The sequence below is a fragment of the Callorhinus ursinus genome, unplaced genomic scaffold (genome assembly GCF_003265705.2).
Source record: "Callorhinus ursinus isolate GAN/ISIS: 27379988/994484 unplaced genomic scaffold, GSC_fseal_2.0 scaffold2, whole genome shotgun sequence".
NCBI classification, from domain to species: domain Eukaryota; kingdom Metazoa; phylum Chordata; class Mammalia; order Carnivora; family Otariidae; genus Callorhinus; species Callorhinus ursinus.
This window is the reverse complement of record NW_027397064.1, coordinates 5,117,789-5,140,116: the sequence shown is the minus strand read 5'-3', so window position 1 is coordinate 5,140,116 and position 22,328 is coordinate 5,117,789. Positions and strand designations below refer to the sequence as shown.

General features: G+C 40.1%; 1 protein-coding gene across 9 annotated transcripts in view; it reads right to left on the bottom strand.

Moving 5' to 3' along the window:
- Positions 1 to 22,328, bottom strand: part of USP40 (ubiquitin specific peptidase 40) — a 77,388-nt gene that overhangs the window by 29,178 nt on the left and 25,882 nt on the right. For 8 of the 9 annotated variants that reach the window (XR_003211641.2, XM_025889276.2, XM_025889269.2 and 5 more), the window contains 8 exons: positions 16,795 to 17,095; positions 13,455 to 13,536; positions 11,682 to 11,853; positions 8,976 to 9,060; positions 7,173 to 7,243; positions 5,947 to 6,263; positions 3,239 to 3,362; positions 1,763 to 1,820 (listed from right to left, as the gene is read on the bottom strand). Coding sequence is in view for 8 of the 9 variants with exons in the window: in XM_025889276.2 (XP_025745061.1) it covers positions 1,763 to 1,820; positions 3,239 to 3,362; positions 5,947 to 6,263; positions 7,173 to 7,243; positions 8,976 to 9,060; positions 11,682 to 11,853; positions 13,455 to 13,536; positions 16,795 to 17,095 (1,210 nt within the window). In the remaining variant the exon portion in view is untranslated. The remainder of the gene's footprint in view (positions 1 to 1,762; positions 1,821 to 3,238; positions 3,363 to 5,946; positions 6,264 to 7,172; positions 7,244 to 8,975; positions 9,061 to 11,681; positions 11,854 to 13,454; positions 13,537 to 16,794; positions 17,096 to 22,328) is intronic. The other variant, XM_025889285.2, reaches the window with a different exon arrangement.

Below are 22,328 nucleotides of genomic sequence, written 5' to 3'. Positions count from 1 at the left end.
CACACACACACACACACACACACACACACACACACACACACACACACCCACCCTGCTAGGATTCTGAGTGAGGATGCCCTGAATCTACAAAATGATTTTGGGAGAATTCACTTCTTAACCATGTCATATTTTCTGATCCAAGAACATGGTGCATCGTTCCACTTACTTACATGTTCTTTGACTTTTCACAGGGATATTTTCTTGTCAGTGTATATGTCCTGCACATATTTCAATAAATTTATCCCCAAGTATTTCATGATGTGTTATGCTATTAAAATGTTTTCCTAATTTCATTTCCAGTTTTTTTCTGTTGCTAGTAAACCTACAATGGATTTTTGTGTATTAACTTTGACTTCTTGTTAAACTTCCTAGTCCTAGTAGCTTCTTAAGAGAATCCTTTAGATACACAGATAGTAAGCACATCAACAGTGCTCACCACCACTGCATTAGGAAAATCAATTAAACACACAGGGAGAGTAACTCCTACCCACTAGCGTGGCTACAGTCAAGACGACAGATACAAATGCTGGCAAGGATGTGGAGAAACCACAATGCTAGCACACGGCTAGTGGGGACGGAGATGCTTCAGCCACTCAGGAAAGTAGAATGGCAGTTTCTTATAAAGTTAGCCACAAATGTGCCATATGACCCAGCAACTACAATCCTGCAGATCTACCCGAGAGAACCGAAAACATGTCCACACAAAGACTTACATGCAAATGTGTATAACAGCATTATTCATAAAACCTCCAAACTAGAAACAATTCAAATGTCTATCAAGAGGTGGATGAATAAACAAAATGTAATACATCCATTCGACGGAACACTGGTCAGCAATGAAAAGGAACACATTTCTGATACACACTAAATCATGGATGAACCTCAGAACTGGTATGCTAAGTGAAAGAAGTCAGACACGAGGGAGTTCATATTATATGGTTCCATTTACTTAAAATGTCCAGAAAAGTCTAGAGAGACAGAAAGTAAATGAGTGGCTGTTGAGGCTTGGAATGCAAATGGGGCCCGAGGAATCTTTTTGGAGCAATGGAATGTTTTAAAACTGGATTGTGCTCACGGCTGTACAACTCTGTACGTTTACTAATCATCACTGACTTATCCACAAAATGGGTGTTTGATGGTATGTGAGTTATTATACCTCAATAAAGCTGTTAAAGAAAACCTAATGCCGAGTGAAGAGTTTCAGAATGTTATATTCTGTATGACAGAATTTAAGTGTGAAAATACAATATACACATATATATACACCTGTATAAGGAAGCATAATATAAACAGAACAGTATGAATGCATACAGAACACACCCAAATCAGATATACTGGCTGCATTTGGGGAGGGAGAGGGAGAGGTCTGAGGAGGAGAACATAGAGATTTTTAACTTTATTTGCAATGTTTCAAACAATAACGATATGACAAAATGTTAACATTTGTCCATGTGGGGTGGTAGGTGCATGAACTTTCCCTATACTCCCTTATTTTTTTAAAAACATTTTATTTATTTATTTGAGAGGGAAGGAGGGAACACAAGCAGGGGAGAGGCAGAGGGAGAAGCACACTCCCCACTGAGCAGGGAGCCCGACTCCCTGGGCTCCATCCCAGAACCCTGAGATCAGAACCTGAGCCGAAGGCAGACGCTTAACCGACTGAGCCACCCAGGCATCCCTGTACTGCCATATATTTTTTTTTTAACCAAAAATCAAAACTAAATTAAACCAAAAAAACCCGAGGGCAAATGTAAGTGATTACCTAGTTCCTTCATTAATTTTAGTTCCTTTATGGCTTTAATTCGAAGATCAAACACCACCTACAACAGAGAAATAAACTAGTGACTGTGTGTGTGAGCCCAACGGGAGGGGAGGGCGCCGAGGCCGTCAGTGAACGCATACACAGCTCAGCAGACTTACCGGTTACTGGACGGAAGTTTCTGCCTACTTGAAAAAAGATTTTTTTTCCATCTCTGACATTCATTTCCTTCTTCTTCCAAGTTAAAACCAAAAACTGGGATCTTAACAGTTAAGGCTTTACCAAACCGATGATAACCAGAATAGAAAGACCGAGAGCTAAAGAAACAATCCTAGCTACAAAGGCAAAAAGCTGAAAACCCACACTAACTTTTCTAACGAGAGCAAACAAAAGAAGATGCAGTTAACTGTATTTCTTTAGGTTAAGAATGATAAATTTAGGACAAGTGAGCATAAAAAAATATAAAAATGGGCAACACTAATCCAAGGGCACTATTTAAAATTTTTGTTTAAATTACTTTTAGATTGTTTTCTCTCTTTTCTTTTTAGTTTAGGCTAACTGCCTCTAGGGCATGGGAAATTCAGGGGTAAAAGTGATGTCAGCGATCACGGACTGGACCCTCCCAGCAGCGCCCCACACAGCACCAAGAAGGAACGGAGACTGGAGTAACTGGACTTCACCAAAGCCTCCCACTTAGGGTCAGGGTGGCAGATCTGCCATACCAACCAATACTAATGCACCCTAAGAAATTAGAATATTTATAGAAAACATTCTAATAGGTTTCTTTTGGTGTTCTAGAAAAAAAAAAACAAACTTAATGACTTGAGACCACATGAATTTAAAGAGATGTTTCCCAGAATGATGTTTAAGGAAACCAGGGTCACAGTCTTCAAGTGGAAAACTGAAGGACTCCCTTTTAAGAGCAGCTGATTTTAGAGCGCACAGAGTACGATGCAGAATAATTTAAGATAAGCTTAAAAAAACAAGCACCAAAAAACAACACAACACAAAAACAAAACATATTTGCCTGGTTTAAAAAATAGAGAAAAGATTGTGGAAAAATAGCATTTTATATTTATCAAAGCTAGAGGATTCCACGAACTAATTAAATAGGTAAAAGCCTGCATTCTAACTGTAGCCTCGGACAGAAAAAAGGCACACATTTTCTTGATACGTGCCAAGGGCTAATACAGGTAAGCAAGAGGTAATCAAATATTAACAATAAAATGCTGATTTCCTCCCCCCACATTTTTGTAAATAGTAAGCTCTATGCCCAACGTGGGGCCTGAACTCATGACCTTGAGATCAAGAGCTGTGTGTCATACTGACTGAGCCAGCCAGGTACCCCAAAAAGTTGATTTCTTAAGATCTAGAAGCCCACTGAGACAAGCGTTCTGGAAGATTTCACATACTGCTTTTTAAATCAAACACTGTTAAACTAGAAAACCGTCCACCAGACTTGAACTATAATCTACTCACTGTGTTCACAGTTGCTGATATTTTAACTTGCTTCTCTTCGGATTCTAATTCACATAAATTTTGAACTTGGAGCCAGTTGATCTCATTCATACCAGTGAACCATTTCCCTTGTTTGAGCAACAAACTGTAGGAATAAAGACATTTAAAAAAATGTGTCTCTACACAGCGCTTCTATGGATCAGAAAGGATCAGAAAATTAATACTTTTCCTTAGGTACCACTTCCAAAATTCTGCATGTGTGCTTTGATATGACTAATTAAAGGTGACCAAGGTCTACTGAGCTGGCTTTTGGCTTTAAGAAAGCTATCTTTCTAGGGCAGTGCTAGGCAGTTGTGCATGGAGTCTATTTCAGGACTCCAAGTATGCTCTGACTTATACAAATAATTTGTTACATTTTTCGTTTTGTTTTTTTGCATTGCCACATTTTTCAAAGAGAAGTGTCGTCACGGAGTAATCCACTGCTGACTTGGGCCTGCACACTGGAATCCCACAGCGAGCTTTCAGAGTACTGATGCCAGAAGCCCACCCCCAGGATCTAGATTCAGCTTAATAACAGGACAGTCATGCACAGCTGTACACACAGACACTACATAAAAGTGCCACATTTAAGGGGTATATCATGCCCGTCGTACACGTCGCATATTTCTATGTTTATTATAGTTTTATTTTACGACAGCAGATGGCCTACAAGAACAAGTACGGTGTCTCGCTCTAACAAAATTTTCCTCCACATAGTGGTACAGGGTCTGGAGGAAGGAGCGGCTTTCTAATTCACACAGACGCGCTGAATGCTCAGGCAGAGAAGCCCTCTTTAGAGTGTGTATGAGACCCCGAAACATAATGCTACTCTGTATTTCAGCTGTTCCACCCAGGGCTACATCCTAAAGACAGCAAAGTTTTTGGTTTTTTGTTTTTTTTAAAGATTTTATTTATCTGACAGAGAGAGACACAGCAAGAGAGGGAACACAAGCAGGGGGAGTGGGAGAGGGAGAAGCAGCCTTCCCGCGGAGCAGGGAGCCCGATGTGGGGCTTGATCCCAGGACTCTGGGACCATGACCTGAGCCGAAGGCAGATGCTTAACGACTGAGCCCCCCAGGTGCCCCAAGGCAGCAAAGTTTTAAGCACAGAGATGTTCCCTGAAGTGGTGAACGACTGCATGAGGACAGTGAGGACAAGGCCATCTTTTACCAAAAGCATGCAAACTCTAAGCACCGAATGCCCACACCCTCCGGTTCTAGGAAGCTGGTACTCATTTCTACCCTCATTTTGCAGAAGAAGAAACTGAGCAGAGGGAGATGAGGTGACTTGCACAGGGTCGCACTGTCAGGACGTGATCAAGCTGGAAACAAGCCCCGGTGGCTTGTCCTCCCCCCTGCACAGACTGCCTGGCGTGGGAGCATGGTTAGGTAAGCTACATCAACACCCACTGCTACGTAGCCGTGCCTCGGGTCTACTGACATGGGGGGGAAGCAGGATATAACCGTCCATGAAATAATCATTAGTAAGCTTCAAAAGAAAAAACCTTCAAAACAACAACCAAAAAAAACAAACAATTATTTGTGCTCAGGGCAGAAGGAAAGCTAAGAGTGACTGCCCCTTGCGCAGTGGACACTGTTTTGGGCCTCCTGTCATCACTTCTGTATTTCCCAAGTCCTAATACATGCTACATTACACTTTTTAAAATTTAATTTTGGGGGAGGCAGAGGGAGAGAGAGAACCTTAAGCAGGCTCCATGCCCAGCATAGAGCCCGATGCGGGGCTCGATCTTACAACCCTGAGATCGCGACCTGAGTCGAAATCAAGAGTCCGACACTTAACTGACCGACCTGCCCAGGCGCCCCACATGTATTACTTTTTATAAAGGGACGTATAATAAACTTTTAAAGTAAATAAACAAAGTGCAGAAATAAACGCCTGGAAAACACTTGTCCAAAAGAGTGATAAATACAAAATAAAGACTGTTCCAAGTGCTCTGCCTCTGGGTCACAGCCACTATGCATGATAAAATGGAGACTCCGACTGTTCAAGCAGGGAACGATTTGTTGCTTGCAACTTCAAGTTTTTAATATACGGAAACCGGAAGGTTACAGGGTAGGACGCACTGACCACAGAAATGTAGCATAACAGACGTGGATGACAAAATGGAGACAGGCGGCACTGCTGAGCTTCCAGTGTGACTCACGGGGCTCAAAAGCGTGATCCCCCACGTACCTGCCCTCTCTGGGCAGCTGGGAGGGTCTCAAGACTCAGAAAAAGGATGATAATGAAAAACTCAACTGCCTTATGGGAGACTTGTGACAAAACAGACAAATCTAGCGAGAGCTTATTATCCTCCTCATGAAAAGATTCAGGAACTTTCTTTGTGTGAATGTGCCTTCAGTTTTGTAGGAAGTGCTAATTGGAATTCATTTGACAAGATTCCGCTTTATAAACAACTAACCTGGATTATATCTCATCTATATCTACATTATTTAGTTACCTCATTTACCAACAAATAAAAATTTAAAAAAATTACATTATAATATCATCTTCCTCCAAGCTGCCTAACCCAGAACACTCTCGTATACGATATCCAGGACACAATGTTTAGAGACAAAAGGAAAATACTGAACTATGATCACTATTAAAATAAAGCTTTCGGGTTCTAAGCGACAGAACTATCATTAAAATAACTCAAAAAGGAATTCTCTTATGTTTCAGCAGGGTACCTGTTATCTCTAGAATCCTGAACGAGAACCAAGCTCTTGTTCCTGAGGCCCTGCTCTCTGAACGTCTTCTTCAGGTCTTCCTTGGGAACAGCGACCCAGTTCTCTCCCCCGGCAGGGTCCGTGGCGTTGACGAAGAGGACACCCATGGGCACCGCCAGGGTGGTGAGCACGGCGCCCACTTCTGCATTAGATGGAAAGACGTGTGGAGACTCTAGCAACTGCTGACACTTTTCCCCCTCGCTGCTTGTTGCTAAATGAAGAACGTTTAAGAGCAGAGGTTCGCAGTCACTCCCGGTTGGAATCTGGATGCCACCAACCTACAATAGTATCAATACAACCATTAGTATAGTTTCTATTTGCCAAAATCAGGTCAACGTAATCACACGGTAAAAGACTACTCTTGGAGGGGCGCCTGGGTGGCTCAGTTGGTTAAGCGACTGCCTTCGGCTCAGGTCATGATCCTGGAGTCCTGGGATCGAGTCCCGCATCAGGCTCCCTGCTCAGCAGGCAGTCTGCTTCTCCCTCTGACCCTCCCCCCTCTCATGCTCTCTCTCTCTCTCTCGCTCTCTCAAATAAAATCTTAAAAAAAAATACTACTCTTAGAGAATTCTTTTTTCTCTTTTTAAGTGAAATGTCTTAGATGTATCAGAACTTTAGATTTTTCCTTTGAAACTTTCTCTTAGCCTTCTTTTGTTTTCTAGGAGAGCAATGTGGAGTGGAGACAGAGATGTACGTGTCCTCAGCAGTGGTAATAAAGCCTTAGCGGAAAAGAAAAGAAGAAAAAAGCCTTGGAAATACATGAGACGGGTCAAGGACAGACCACAGCGTGGGTGAGATGCTGCTCGCCCCTTTCCTGACTTGGAGAACCCCCTCCGCTCCTGCAGGTCACTGCCCTAACTCAGGGTAGCTACCTGCCCCCTCCTGAACTCCCTCAGGGAGCATGCGCAGAACCCTCCTGCAGCAGCTGTGTTGGTGGGATTATGTACACAGGACCGCCTGAAGGACAGACTGATTACGCACCTTCATAGGGAGCTTCTGGCACTGCAGACACACTCGACAAACATCTCCTTAACATACGACTAACACTGTACCTAAAACCTGTCAGACATTTCAGGTGTTTTCTAGTATCTAGTTGCCTTCACAGACGCTGAATAAAGTTTTCTTACAATGACACTTAAAAAAAAAAATCAAAAACCATCATGCATATTTCTTCAATCCGTTCTTACCTCCACCCCATTCCATACAAAGAGGTCTTCCCCGTCCGCAATCTCCATTTCACACAGCATCATGTCATCCCCTAGAAGATGAGCTCATCAGTGAGACCATTCATCACAATCACCAAAAACAACTAAAGAAAGAGCTGAGACACTTAAATATTTGTTTGAAGCAGCAGTCTCATCAAGGAAAATTAAGAAAAAGGCAGTAATTGTATTTATTATGTTGGTATTATTTAAGATTTTTATCTTTATGCTTTTCATTACACTCTTCAGTTGTTTGTTTTTCACTTTATGTAAGTATCTCCCCGTGTTGTTACGGAAGCTCTGTGAGCACGAGAGCAGGGGAGGTGCTGACCAAACCGGACACTGCGTGCAGAAGGGAGGCTCAGGCAGCACATGGCCCCAGCCCCAGCACTAATCAGCTGTCTGGTCTGTGTACTGCGGCCCCATGCTTTAGTTTTCTTGTTTAGGAAATGCAGGTAAAAGAATTTTGCGAAAATCAAATGAGATAATTTATATAAAACTTATCTCTGGATGTGGTGCAGTGAAGTCCCAAATAAATGTATGTCACCGTGGCTGCTACTATCATCACTGCTTTGTTGTTATTCACGGGGTAGTAAAAACTTTTAAGCTCTCCAAGTACTTTGGGAGAGAAAAAAAATCAAGCCATATAAACAAGATGTTAATGGTTTGAAACCATTTTGCTAAAAAAATCTGTGGTAATACAAAAAAAATTCCACAGGCTTTTATTATTTTTTTAAAAGATTTATTTGTGAAGGGGCCCGTGCACCCCAGTGTTTATAAGCAGCAATGTCCACAATAGCCAAACTATGGAAAGAGCCAAGATGTCCATCAACAGATGAATGGATAAAGAAGATGTGGTATATATACACAATGGTATATTATGCAGCCATCAAAAATGAAATCTTGCCATTTGCAATGACATGGATGGAACTAGAGGGTATTATGCTAAGCGAAATAAGACAATCAGAGAAAGACAATTATCATATGCTCTCACTGATATGTGAAATTTGAGAAACAAGGCAGAGGATCATAGGGGAAGAGAGGAAAAAAATGAAACAAGATGAAACCAGAGAGGGAGACAAACCATAAGAGACTCTTAGTCTCAGGAAACAAACTGAGGGTTGCTGGAGTGGTGGGGGGGGGGAGGGAGGGGGTAGCTGGGTGATGGACATTGGGGAGGGTAAGTACTGTGGTGAGCGCTGTGAATTGTGTAAGACTGATGAATCACAGACCTGTACCCCTGAAACAAATAATACATATGTCAATAATAAAAAATTTTTTTTAAAAATTAAAAAAAATTTTTTTAAAGATTTGTTTGAGAGAGAGAGAGAGAGAGAGAGAGAGAGAGAGAGAGAGAAGAGGGGCAGGGGCAGAGGGAGGGGGAGAGAGAGTCTTAAGCAGACTCCTTGTTGAGCTTGGAGCCTGACATGGGGCTCAATTTCACGATCCCGAGATCATGACCCGAGCCAAAACCAAGAGTTGGATGTTTAACCGACTGCGCCACCCAGGTGTCCCCACAGCCTTTTAAAAAATTGTTTTGGTGGAGAGGTAGCTTTAATTAAAAAAAAAAAAAAAAAATATTTCTATGTTTGCAAAATTCACACACCACAGAAATCAGATAAATTATTTGTTTGAAAACTGACCGTGTGATGACAGCCTAAGTAAGAAAGTAGTAGTTAGTGGGAAAGACTGGCCATGAGCCGAAAATCCATAAAATACAAATATTGGAAATGAACCCACAAAATACAAGTATAGGAAATGAGTCGCAGTGTTTTAATATTTTCTTACCATCAAGCATCTGGTAAACATGCAGTCCTGCTGGTACAAACTTTGCCACACTAAGAACCATATCTCCTTCCCAAAAATCTAACAGCTACAGAATATTAATGGAAGAAAAGAGAACAATGAGAAGTAACGTAAGTATCACATTTCCAGCTAAAAAAACACCACCGAACTACTTCTCCTATGTTTAGATGATACGGGGAGCTAGCAAACCCATCCCACCCAACACCAAAAGTGTGGCAAGAAGACATCACTCGTTGCTAAATTAGCCAAATCCAAAGACGGTCAAGCTCATCCATTAGTGACTGGAGAATGCTGGTGAACAACTGTACTTAATTTATGGGAAGACCACTTTTATTAGAAGGCAAACTGATCAACATGCCAGCCCAGAAATCTTTGTCCAAAAGAGCAAAAATCATTTGTTTAATTAATTAGCACCATTCAGGGAAAAGCAACATGGACTCTCTAGCACACGTCAAAATTCTCAATAATCTGAAAGGAATGTTTTGCATCATAAATTCAAAAAGTGGCATTACCAGTTTCTATAGGACCATGGATTTGTTTTTAAATTTCTAGAGCCAAGACTCTGGGGACTGGTCATCTCACCAGAATATCATCACCCATAAAGTCAGTCCTGTTTTGTCTCTTTCCACAGTAGCACAAGGTAGTTCTCTTAAAAAGAAATTTCCTGGGGCACCTGGGTGGCTCAGTTGGTTGTGTCTGCCTTCGGCTCAGGTCATGATCTCAGGGTCCTGGGATTGAGCCCCACATGGGGCTCCCTGCTCGGTGGGGAGCCTGCTTCCCTCTCTGCCCCTGCCCCAGCTCATGCGCTCCCTCTCTCTCAAATAAATAAATAAAATCTTAAAAAAAAAACCAAATTTCCTCTTTACAAGTGATTAGTTAACTGCACCAGTTTTGTAGCCTCCTGCCAGGGGCTTACTTCTAAGATAACAGAGATGTGCACTTCAAACACCAGAAAGCAGACTGGAGCGAATCTAAAACCTATGAAAGTGAACAGGTCTGTTCCACCTGAAAGGCCCCCTAGACAGGGTCAGCTCCCCACGCCCACTTACACCAACACTGTGGGACTGGCTCAGGGATGAACTTTTAATGCAAAAATTTGGAAACATTAGGAAATTTTAGAAATCCTGATACTAATCCAAAACTGAAATATCATTCAAATCAACTAAGGTTAACAAAGAAACTGGCTGGCTTTGCTTTGTACAAGAGAAAAATAGAAAAAAAGAAAGGAATAATTTTGGGGACTGATGAGTTTGCCAGAAAATTCATTTATTTCTGCAAAAAATAAAAGGCTACATTTTTTTTAAGATTTATTTATTTCAGAGAGAGAGTGAGAGAGCACGAGTGAACGTGCACAAGCTAGGGGGAGGGGCAGAGGGAGAGAGAGAGAATCTCAAGCCGACTCCCTGTTAAGTGCGGAGCCCGACTCAGGGCTCGATCTCACAACCCTGAGATCATGACCTGAGCTGATTCAAGAGTCAGATGCTTAATTGACTGAGGCACCCAGGCGCGGCGCCCCAAAGCCTACATTTTCTATTTTCCTTTTCATTGATTAGGAAGTAGTGAGAGGTGAAGAAGTATGACCAAAAGGACGGAAAGAGTAAGGAGACCAGGGCTGCAGTCTGACTGCAAGCCACTAGATCTCTCTAAATTACAAGTTTTTCACCTTTAAAATGGGATTAGCTTGCCTTTAGCTTACCCTGAGATTAAAGAACCAAAGGACATAATTTATTTGAAGGCTCTATAAGTAAAATGAACAGCACTACCATTGTCATTAAAACACACTTGGATCGATTACTTGGATGCAAGGATTTACAACAATGCTTGTTTTTACTGCACAACAGAAGGTATTTTCCTCCCCTGAAAAATTTTAGTAATAAATCCTACCCTATACTTAGGAAAGGGAGAAACGTTAGTTGCTTTTGTTTCTTTAGTTCTTGTTTTTAGGCAACATGCTTATCTTTTTTAAGACATTATTCATTTATTTGACAGAGAGAGACACAGCGGAGAGAGGGAACCCAAGCAGGGGGAGTGGGAGAGGGAGAAGCAGGCTTCCAGGGGAACAGGGAGCCCGATGCGGGGCTCGATCCCAGGACCCTGGGATCATGACTCGAGCCGAAGGCAGACGCTTAACGACTGAGCCACCCAGGTGCTCCCCCCCTTTTTTTTTTAAGATTTTATTTATTTGAGAGAGAGAGGGAGGTCGTGCATGAGCAGAGGGGCAGAGGGAGAAGCAGACTCCCCACTGAGCTTGGAGCCAGACTTGGCGCTTGATCCTAAGACCCTGGGATCATGACCTGAGAAGGCAGACACTCAACCAACTGAGCCACCCAGGTGCTTCAGCAACATGCTTATCTTTTTACTGCTTCCAAAAAATAATTTTCTTTTATTTTCCGAAAAAGAAACAGCCTTATCCTTTTTCTCTCCCCAAAATACAATGTACCAGGCTTGATTGTCCCCTGAAAGCCTGCTGGCAGGCCAGCGTGGGTCCCGCCTGTGCAGAAGAGCCTCTCTAAAAGAAGTACAAGTGAGGAGAGAACATCGGGGTCACCCTCAGGAGTGGGGGACGCAGGGTGTTCTTATGTGCTTTGAAAAATAAATAGTTGAATCCTAAACAGGATTTCTGAAAAGGAGAATCCAGCTTGAGATGGACCTTAATGTCTAAATTAAGAGGAAGCAAGGCTAAATTACCTGAAATATTGACTGTCGAAGATCTCCTAAAGTTTTCCTTTTATCAAAGGTTAAATCCCACACGCTTTCTGCTTGAGAGATGATTGGGTGCAGAGCCCCATTGAAGAAATGATAATGAGGGCCCAGGTGGAGATGCAACTCAAAATTATTGTTTGTAGAATCCCATTCTGCCCTTTAAAGAGGCATAAAAAATACATAAATGCTCTGTTTTTGTAACACGGTTTCATCCCAAACCCAAAATACTTGATTTACAATATAAATAAATTCTCTGTTCTACCTAAGTAATTATTAATGTCCTTTTCTTCCATGCTCCAAAATTTTCATTTTAGTTTCTCAATGAATAGCTAAATTTCAGCTCTGCCACCACGAATTCCAAGGAAAATCAATTTTAATATACACCATGCAACATTTCTCTAAGTATCGAAACTCAAAATCTTCCAACAATGGGAATATAGTTATAAATATGCTAGAAACCGTTCCTCCTGTAATCGTAAGTGCCAGATTCATGAACTTCTAGTTCCTCCTTACCCCCACCAGAGCCCCTCAACTCTCCTGTAGAATATTTAAAGTGGGTCTCACGATCCTCCAGTCTACTCTCCCCAGCTCGAACACCCTCAGCGGCGGCCCAGAGCTGGCAGCTGGTCTCTGAATCCGCTCGGCTGTCCAGGAGCCGCTGCCCGACATTCCGCTCGAGGCAGTGTGGCCCCAGGAGAGCTGGATGAGGCCATGGCCACTGTTCGGATACTCCCGACACAATTCTATTCATGTGGTCAGAGGCAGCACTAGCTTTTCTGATGGCCGCATTAAAAAGCTTAGTGCTGGCTGGCGAAACCCCTTTGGTTGTGGCTGTGAACACACTCACGCAGTTTTGCCTGTTTAAGATATTTTATCCTAGTTTTTATATTTTTAGTGTCTTCATTTCCTTTGATAATGGTTTGCCATTCAATCTACCTACCTGTGGCTGTGAAAACCACTCACGCAGTTTTGCCTGTTTAAGATATTTTATCCTAGTTTTTATATTTTTAGTGTCTTCATTTCCTTTGATAATGGTTTGCCATTCAATCTACCTGCTCCTTTTTTCCCCCAGTTTTAAGCCAATGATAAAAATGTTGAACACATCCTGGCTACATAATCAACCAGCCACGTGGGTCCACAAGGAGGCCATGAGAACATCCACTTCCCTAACCCAATGCCCCACTGACCCTGGCAGAGAGCAAATAAAGATACAGTTCCTCAGGGTCCAAGGTGAGACCTCAAAAGAGAAGATGAGATCAGCAAGTCCTCACAAACCATGCCTGTGATAACCTATTACAGGTTTCTGCCCGGACTGACACAAAGCCTGGCAGTTTGCAGAATCCACATTCTTTCCTCTTGCCCCGCTCTGGTCTTTTATCCCTATGGGCCAGTCCCCACAACTACTTAACTTATGAGGGGTGACTTTCACCCAGGTTCTCTCTGCACCTTGGGAATCACCTGACGGGCCAGGATACAATTCACTTAACGTCCTAGGTGTTCACTGATTTCTCCAGGCTTCTGAGGCTTCATCCCTACTCAGCAGTGGCCATTTATGTGACATTGTTTCATTCACTCTCACAGATAATGATGATTTCAAAGTAAGACACTCTGCCTACAAAACTTCAGCAGCTACATAGACACGGGCATTGTTAAGTTGTTTTTCCTTTTTAATTTTCCTGACTGAAGACTGAAGACCTAAATGAGATCCTCGTTCTCCAGAAAAAAACCATTCAAACTCTAAAAGTAAGTTAAAATTACCTTTTTGTTTGCAGTTCAATGTTGGCTGCGTCCATTTCATTCAGCAAATGACGTGGAACCCCGTATCTTGGATTAGCTCGAGCTGTGAACAGAACACTTCATTAACTTGGGCTGACGAAATGGAATCTGGCTGCTGGGAATCTAGAACGTATGTGCTGGGGGCCAGGAAGCCTCTACTAACTACCTTTGTGGATGCTAACTTCCTGTGGGTCTCAGTTTTCCATCTGAAAAATGAAAACATTAGAACAAATGGAAGATAAACAGTTCCTCGTGCCACGCTAGAAGAATTCCATTTCTTCAATTCTCTTTAAATATACTTCTTAAAAAGAACACCCACTATTTTCTTCCTGATAACAAATGTAGTAATTGCCACCATAAAAATTCTAGAATATAACAGATATTTTTATAGCTATTACCTATAATCCCGTTCCCAAGAGATACTGCTAAAATTTGTTATATGTACTTCTGGTCTTTCTTCTATACCTACACAACGTGTCTGTGTGTGCACACATACCCACACACATGCGTGCGCATGCACACACGCACACCTGTGCACACACTTATTTAAAGCGACTGGGATTGTATTTAATAAATCTGTAATGGGCTTTTTCACTTCATATTTGTATTTCTCCAAAGTTTTAAATGATGGCATAGTAGTTCATTCTATAAATAGCATAATTAATCTAACCAATCTTTTTCTGGTAGGTATTTGGGTGATTTCTAGTCAGTATTATAAAATAATGGGAGTAACGAACATCTTTGAACATGAATCTTTACACACAGCTCTGATTATTTCAAGACAGATTTGCAGAAGTAGAATTACTGGTTTAAGGTTTTTAAATACATATAACCAAACTAGTTATAGGACTTTATATACCTACAAGCTGTAGAAGAAGTGCCAACTGTCAAGAACAAGATTAACAAAAACATTTAACTTGGTAGGAAAAAAGTGGTATATCTCATTGCTGTTTCAATTACTATTTTTTGATTATGTTTTAGGTTTTTTTGTTTTTTTTTGTTTTTTTGAGAGAGAGAGAGAGAGCACAAACAGGGGGAGGGGGCAGAGAAGGAGGGACAGCAGACTCCCCACCGAGCAGGGAGCCTGCCTCAGGGCTTGATCCCAGAACCCTGGGATCATGACCTAAGCCAAATGCATACACTTACTCAGACTGAGCCACCCAGGCGCCCGATTCTTTTTTTTTTTCAGTTTATTGGTTGTTCCTATTTCTTCTTTTATACATTGCTTATGTATATCCTTTTCCCAACTTTCTACTAAGCACAATGGAATATCTGTAAAAGCACTCTGCAGATGGGAAATAAACTTGTCATATATTTAGCTGTTTCCCACTAGGCTTGTCATTTGCCTTTTATTTTGTTTAAGTTTTGTAACACTTTTCCTTAATTTTTCTTTCTTTGCTTTTAAGCCCAGAAGTCTTCTCTACCTTTTTATCAGAAATATATATTTTATACATTTTAAGGTTCCTTTTTAACATAAACATTAAAGGAACTCAAACTTCATTCAAGTGATGATTACAGTCACTTGACTAGACACTGACTGCTAATTCAAGTGACTGGCTGCTAACCAACTTCCCCACTCTATTTCTTGAGTAATTCACTCTCCTCCCGTTTATCTGAAAAATCACCTTACCTAGGATTAAAATTTTTTTTTTTTTTAGATTTTATTTATTTATTTGACAGAGAGAGACACAGAGAGAGAGGGAACACAAGCAGGGGGAGTGGGAGAGGGAGAAGCAGGCTTCCCACGGAGCAGGGAGCCCGATGCGGGGCTCGATCCCAGGAGCTTGGGATCATGACCTGAGCCGAAGGCAGACGCTCAACGACTGAGCCCCCCAGGAGCCCCTAAAATCTTAAAAATTCTTGGGTGGATTTCTGGGCTGGCTCTCCTCCGTCCAGTGATGTGTCCACCTCTCTGCATGAACACAGCACTGTCTGAACGGCTGAAGCTCTACTAAGAGGTTTTACTGATGCAGTTAATTTCCTCTGGCAGGCCCTTCTTCAGTTTTCATGAACGTTTACCTCTCCAGATGGATTTTAGAATCATTTTGCCAAGTTCCGTCCCATTATCCCCACAAAGACTCCATCAAGATCTCTGCCAGACCTTTATTCAATTCCTAAGCTAAATGGAAAATTACCATCCAGTACACAGTCAAAACATGCGCGTACTAAAATCCAATGCAGGGAAAAAGACAATACCCCATCTGAACATATTCTCTTTTTGTTAATATATATTTCTATAACTCTGAATTCTGCTTCAGAATATTTTTATCAGAGCCACGACTACATTTTTCTCCTGTCAGAAAAATAAAGCCTAGAATTTCTTGTTAAACAAAGTAATTATGTAATTGTTTTAGAGCCATAAAGTTAATTTCCTTTGACTCACATGCAAATTAGTAACTTCTTTTTTCTTATTCTTTATAAAAATGATTACTATTCTCATTTTCTGAGAACAGTGTCCTCATTTATAACTACAGATAGGCCTCCACCTAAGGAACTTTCCTGGTTAGGATTTTTTACTTTTGAGTAGACTTTGGGAAGTGACCAAAGTCTTACATACTGATTCATGTTAGTGATCTCAATTAAAAAATTTATCATGGTGGGTCTCAGTGTTTAGCCTGCCTGGTATGAGCTGTCTTAGCAGGTTTAACAAAGAATGCTTTGAAGATACTTCAGCTGCTCATAAAACACACTAATTACCTTGAGGGAAAGAAAAAAGGAGGGCAATAAAAGGGCACACATGAAAACAAGACCAAGGCCACTTACAACTCAAAGGCGACAAACACATGGTCCAATGACAGAGCCAAGCCTAAGCACAGGGCAATCGTACGCAGGTTGGTCCACACAAGAAACCACTATGCAATCCAAGAAAAACCAAATCTGAAACACTAACTATGGCCTTATATCATTAGAAGGGGAAAAAAATAAAATAGATACATAAAATATAAAATGACAGATTATTGGATTTCTTTTGGCATAATGTATTTTTTTTTTTTTAAGATTTTATTTATTTATTTGACAGAGACACAGCGAGAGAGGGAACACAAGCAGGGGGAGTGGGAGAGGGAGAAGCAGGCTTCCCGCCGAGCAGGGAGCCCGATGAGGGACTCGATCCCAAGACCCTGGGACCATGACCTGGGCCGAAGGCAGATGCTTAACGACTGAGCCACCCAGGCATAATGTATTTCTTACTGTTAGCCTGAAAATATTTAAAAATGTTCCAAGAGTACACTTTCTTTTACAAGGGTAAAAATTCAAATAGCATTCAATATTTATCTTCTAACATCACCAACTTGAACAAATAGGAATAATTCTCTTTCCATACCTTCGGGGGGTCTCTGCAACTGGGATTTCCGATAAAACAACATGTAGGCACTTTCTTTACCCTGAAACTGCCGTTCAATATCTTTTTCCTTGATTGGTTGGACTTTGGAATCATTTATATCAAACCAGTGGGGACAGGAGTTTCTATCATTTAATCCTGGGGATTCTGAAGTAAGTGTCTTGAAAACGTGTTGATCATTCCTTTGGAAATCAGACTCAGCCCGGAGAGAACCGTTCTTCAATAGACTAACTGTACTTTCATCTGAACTGAGTAGAAATACCTGGGAATGAAGCTGTAAGAACTATACAGAGACAAAAAACAAATACTAGGTTAATAAAAAATTTTTTTTAATTGGACACAATAAAAAGTCTACATCTTCCTTTCTGTGACTAGATATTTGAACTTCACCTTTATGTTTGCCCTAGCCAGCTAGGAGGAAAAAAAAATCCATTTGAGTCATGGTAGAATATTAAATAAAAATCAGAGAGCTCTCTGTTAAACAGTCTTAACAGTCACATCAAGGGACCAAGCTGCCATGCTGCAATCTAAAAAATATGTTATTTCTACCTCAGTAACACCATTTTTAAAAAGAACTTTACTAAAACAGATTAGGTAGAACAAACCCTTCTGAGATGTTTAGAGCAATCTAAACAAACAAAGCACAAACAAAGGCAATCACTCACACAGTAAAGCACTACAGAAGACAATTTTAAAACTAGCAACTCATACAAACTCTGATGGAATAAAGTCATAATTATAAGCCTACATTGTCACGTAGCATTAACTAAACCGAATGTTGTCTGTCCAGGGAACTGACAGGTTAGCTCAGGAAATCAAAGCACAGAAAGCTTGTCTTAATCCCAAAGACTATTTCTCAAGTTCTAGCTGAAGGAGTAAGAAGAAAAAAGCATTCTTCCCTACTGCCCACCCCCCCTTTCCATCTCTACTCTTCTCCTCTCACTCCCTGATTGCTGTGTGGCCTTGCATCGCCTCTTCTCTCAGCACGAACTTACTTTATACAGAAAATCACTTGGGAGGCATATGCAACATCTGCTTAGCCCATCAATCAATATGGAAAGGTGACTTTCTCATTTTCCACTTGGATGGAAATAATGTGCAGCAGTGCCAATGCTCTAATCAAAGTACTGTTTTATCACAAACAGAAGGAAACAGGTCTATGACCCAAAGACAATATTGTTAATACTGTGTATAAAAGATGGTAGAACACTGCTGCAGCTAACTGCTTAGGTACAACCAAATAACGATAATCAGAGAGTAGCCATTTTTTTCCTTTGTTTGAGAAGTGAGGATTCATTCTTTTCAGCCTCAAACCTCAGCAGTCTGGTCCCAGTAATGGCAGAGAACTTTTACTGGACTAACTTTTCTGATAAGAAATCATAAACTCTAGACAAAATAATGAAAACAAGTGTTTGGGGAATAACCAGAAACAGGCTGAGGCAGAGGGCACACGATTCTTCAAGAGGGACGCAAACCAGGTGAGTCTTACGTGAAGCCCCTGGTTCCCCCTTCATAGCGGCGCAGGGCGGGAGAGTTCAAGCCAAGGGCGGGAATCAGACTGAGCTGAGGAGACAGAGAGACCAGAAAGCGAAAGCGAAGGAGATGCATTAAGGAGCCCCGAATCTATCACCAAATCCCCCTCAAATCCTGACTGACTCCTGACTGGTACATGGACAGCCCGAGACGCAAGAAACCCCACAGAAAGCAATAGCTGATAGATTCACGATTTGGACAGATATTTTAGCAGAGATTTCTGGGTAGAAAGAACAGGGAACTGAGTTCTGACAAGACAGAGGCGTAAGACAAACATCTGAGGCTTTCTGTTGAAATCCTAGAAGGGCCATGCCCTTAGGCCGGGGGCTGGTAAGCTTGTAAAGGGCCAGATAGTAACTATTTCAGGCTTAGTGAGCTTAAGAGGCAAACTAGAGCACATTACGTTAAGTACCTATGACAACTTAAAAAAAAAATAACCATTCAAAAACATAAAGATAGTTCTTAGCTCAGGGCTGCACAAAAACAGGCAGCAGGCCATATTCTGCCCCCAGGCCACCGTTTTCTAACCTTAAGAGGAAGGACCACGCCTTCCCCTAGGACTAAGACCAACACTGCAACAGACCCACGCTACAAAGCCCAAAATGAAGCTTCCATAGGATCAAGGAGATTCAACAGCCTGTTAGAGCATAATGCAAAGTTCTTTAAAGAACAATGATATAATCCACAAGGTCCGGGAGGCAATATAAGATTAAATGACACACAGACAGGACAGTGTGATTCATAATCAAGAGAGGACACAGTCAATTCATAAGGGAAATAAAAGTTAATAGAAAGAGCCCCAGAAATAATCCAGATATTATGATAGTAAATAGCTATTAAAAATATTTAATTTATATGACTTAATAAAGCCAATTAGATCTTCAAAAATTAATTTATAGGAAAGGATGAACAGAGTGGGTTCAGATAGGGAATTTCAGCAGAGACATGGATACTCTCAATCAGAGCTAAGTGGAAATTCTAAAGCTGGAAACTACAATATCTAAACAAAAAGTTCACTAAGTTGGGCTTAATGGAAGGAAGACTGGATAGAGCCAAAGAAAAAAACCAATGAACTTGAAGATGGAACAATGTAAATTATCCATGTCGAAGGAGAGGTAAAAATAAGAAAAAGAAGAAAACCTCAGTTATTTAAGCTTTGTGAGGAAATCCTGAATGGTCTGATTTATATGTAACTGTAGTCTTAGAAGGAGAAGAAAGAAATAATGGGGCAGACAACCAAATTGAAAGTATAATGGTCAAAAGTGAAGAAAGACTTCAAGCTATACATATAAAAACCTTAACTAATACAAAGCAAATAAACACAAAGAGTACCACACTGGGACACGTTATTGTTAAGCTGCTAGAAAACAGAGGAAAAAAGAAAAAATCTTAAAAGCAGGCACAGAAAAAGATACATTATGTTCAAGTGACACTAGCCTTCTGAGCCAAAATAATGGAAGCCAAGAAATATTGGAATGACATCTTTAAGTTGCTGAAAGGAAAAAATAAAAACTATTAAATTAGAATTTTATATCCAGCAAAAATATCCTTAAAAAAAACTGAAGGCAAAATAAAGATTTCAATCAAAATTGAAATTATACTAGATGCACAGCTGATTGTGTGAAAAGCAGCAATGAACACCAGAATGGATAAATATAAAACACTATTTTTCCATTAATTTCTTTAGAAGTTGCCTAAGTGTTTAAAGCAAAAAAATAATATTAATAAAAATAAGTAACATAGAGTAGAATTTGTATGTAATGGTACAATAAAAGGCAACAGCAGATAGGATGGGAGTGGGGGAAACGCAGTTATACCACTGCGAGCATCTTACACTGTTCAGGAAATGGTATACTATTAATCCGTAGTTGGTAATATTGATTTATGTACAGTATAATCCCTAGAATAAAAATACTAAAGAAATACAGCAATATATTAGCCAACAGAGGAGATAAAGATGAAAGACTAAAAATCACTTGATTAACCTAAAGGGTGAGGAAGAATGAAGGAGCAAAAAACAGAGGAGGCAAATAAAAAACAAATATCTCGATGGTAAATTCAAACTCAACCTATTAATTACTGCATTAAAACCAAATGGACTAAACATTCTAATTAAAAGAAACTATCAAACTATCATCTGATAGAGAACAGATGAAAAGAGAAAAGTAGAGAAGAATCAACAAATACAAAGATGCTTTTTTGAAGAGTTTAATAGATGTGATAAACCCCTAGGCAAGACTGATGAAAAAGGAAGCTAAAACGCACAAATGATCAGTATCAGAAATGAAACAGGGAACATAACATCTGCTCCTATGGACTTTATAAGGATAATATGGTGATATTTCAAGCAACTTTATGCTAACAAACTTTATTTTTTAAAAAAGATTTTATTTATTTATTTAGACAGAGAGTGAGTGAGAAAGCACAAACCAGGGGAGGGGCAAAGAAACAGCCTCCCCGCTGAGCAGGGAGCCTGACGTGGGACTTGATCCCAGGACCCTGAGATCATTACCTGAGCTGAAGGCAGACACTTAACCAGCTGAGCCACCCAGGTACCCCAACAAATTTTACTTTAAATAGAAAAACAAATTACTTAAAAATCACAACTGTCCAAAATAAATAAGAACCAACTTCATACTGTTTGCAAGAGACACACTTGTATAAAAAAGCTTGCAGGGTTACATTAATACCAGACAAGGTATATTTTAAGGCAAGGAATACTAGCAGAGATAAAGGAAGGGCAGTGTACCTCAGGATGCCATAAAAATCCAAAATGTGTATGCATCTAATAATATAAATTCAGGGTACATGAAATAAAACTGTCCAAGGTAAAAGGGGGAAAGGACAAATTCACAATTACAGTTGGAGATTTAAACTACTCCCTTAGTAACTGATAAAAGCAAAAGAGAAAAATTAGTAAGGACAAAAAAGAAACACAAATGCTATAAACCAATTTGACATAGTTGGCATTTATAAAACAATATACCCAACAACTGCAAAAAATAACTTTTCTGGTGAATACAGAATTTTTAGCAACACAGACCATATTCTGAAGTGTGAAACAAGTCTCAATAAATTCAAAAGAACTAAAATCATGGACAGCATGTTCTCAGAGTACAATGGAATTAACTAGAAATCAACTTATAGATAAAACAAAAAAATAAAAAGAAATCCCCAAGTATTTGGAAATTAAGCAACACAGTTCCAAAAAAAATCATGAGGGAAATTACAAAATATTTTCAATGGAATGATAATGAAAACATGTCAGACTTGTCTGCAGCTAAATTAGTCCTTAGAAGGAAATTTATAGCTTTAAAAGCTTGTATTAAAAAGAAGGTTTAAAAACAACTGAATACCAAGCTAGAAAAAAGTTGATCAAACTAGATCCCAGAAGAAAAAGGAAATAATTAAAAACAAGAGCAGAAATCAGAGAAAGAAAACAGATGAGCAATAGAGAAAATCAACAGAAGCAAAAGTTTGTTTTTTAAAAAGTGTAATAAACTTGATAAACCCCAAGCAAGACTGATGAAAAAAAGGTGAAAAAATACAAATTACTAATATTAGGAATGAAAAAGAAGAAATAACTTCAGGTACTGCAGACACTAGAGAGAATATGGGATACTGTGAATAACTTTACGCCAATAAATCTGCCTTAATAGCTAAAAGAACAAATTCCTTAAAAACCACAATTTTCCAAAATAATGCAAGAACAGAAAATCTAAATAACAATACAATCAAAGAAATTTAAACTATAATTAAAAAACCTTACTCCAAAAAAATTTCAGGTCTCAACAGAACAGGAAGCCCAGAAGTAAACCCACAATTACATGGTCAACTAATCTTCGACAAAGGAGGCAAGAATATGCAATGGGAGAAAGACAGTCTCTTCAACAAATAAGTGCTGGGAAAACTGGACAGTGACATACAAAAGAATGAAACTGGATCGCTTTCTTTTTTTTTCTCTTTAAATTTTTATTGTTATG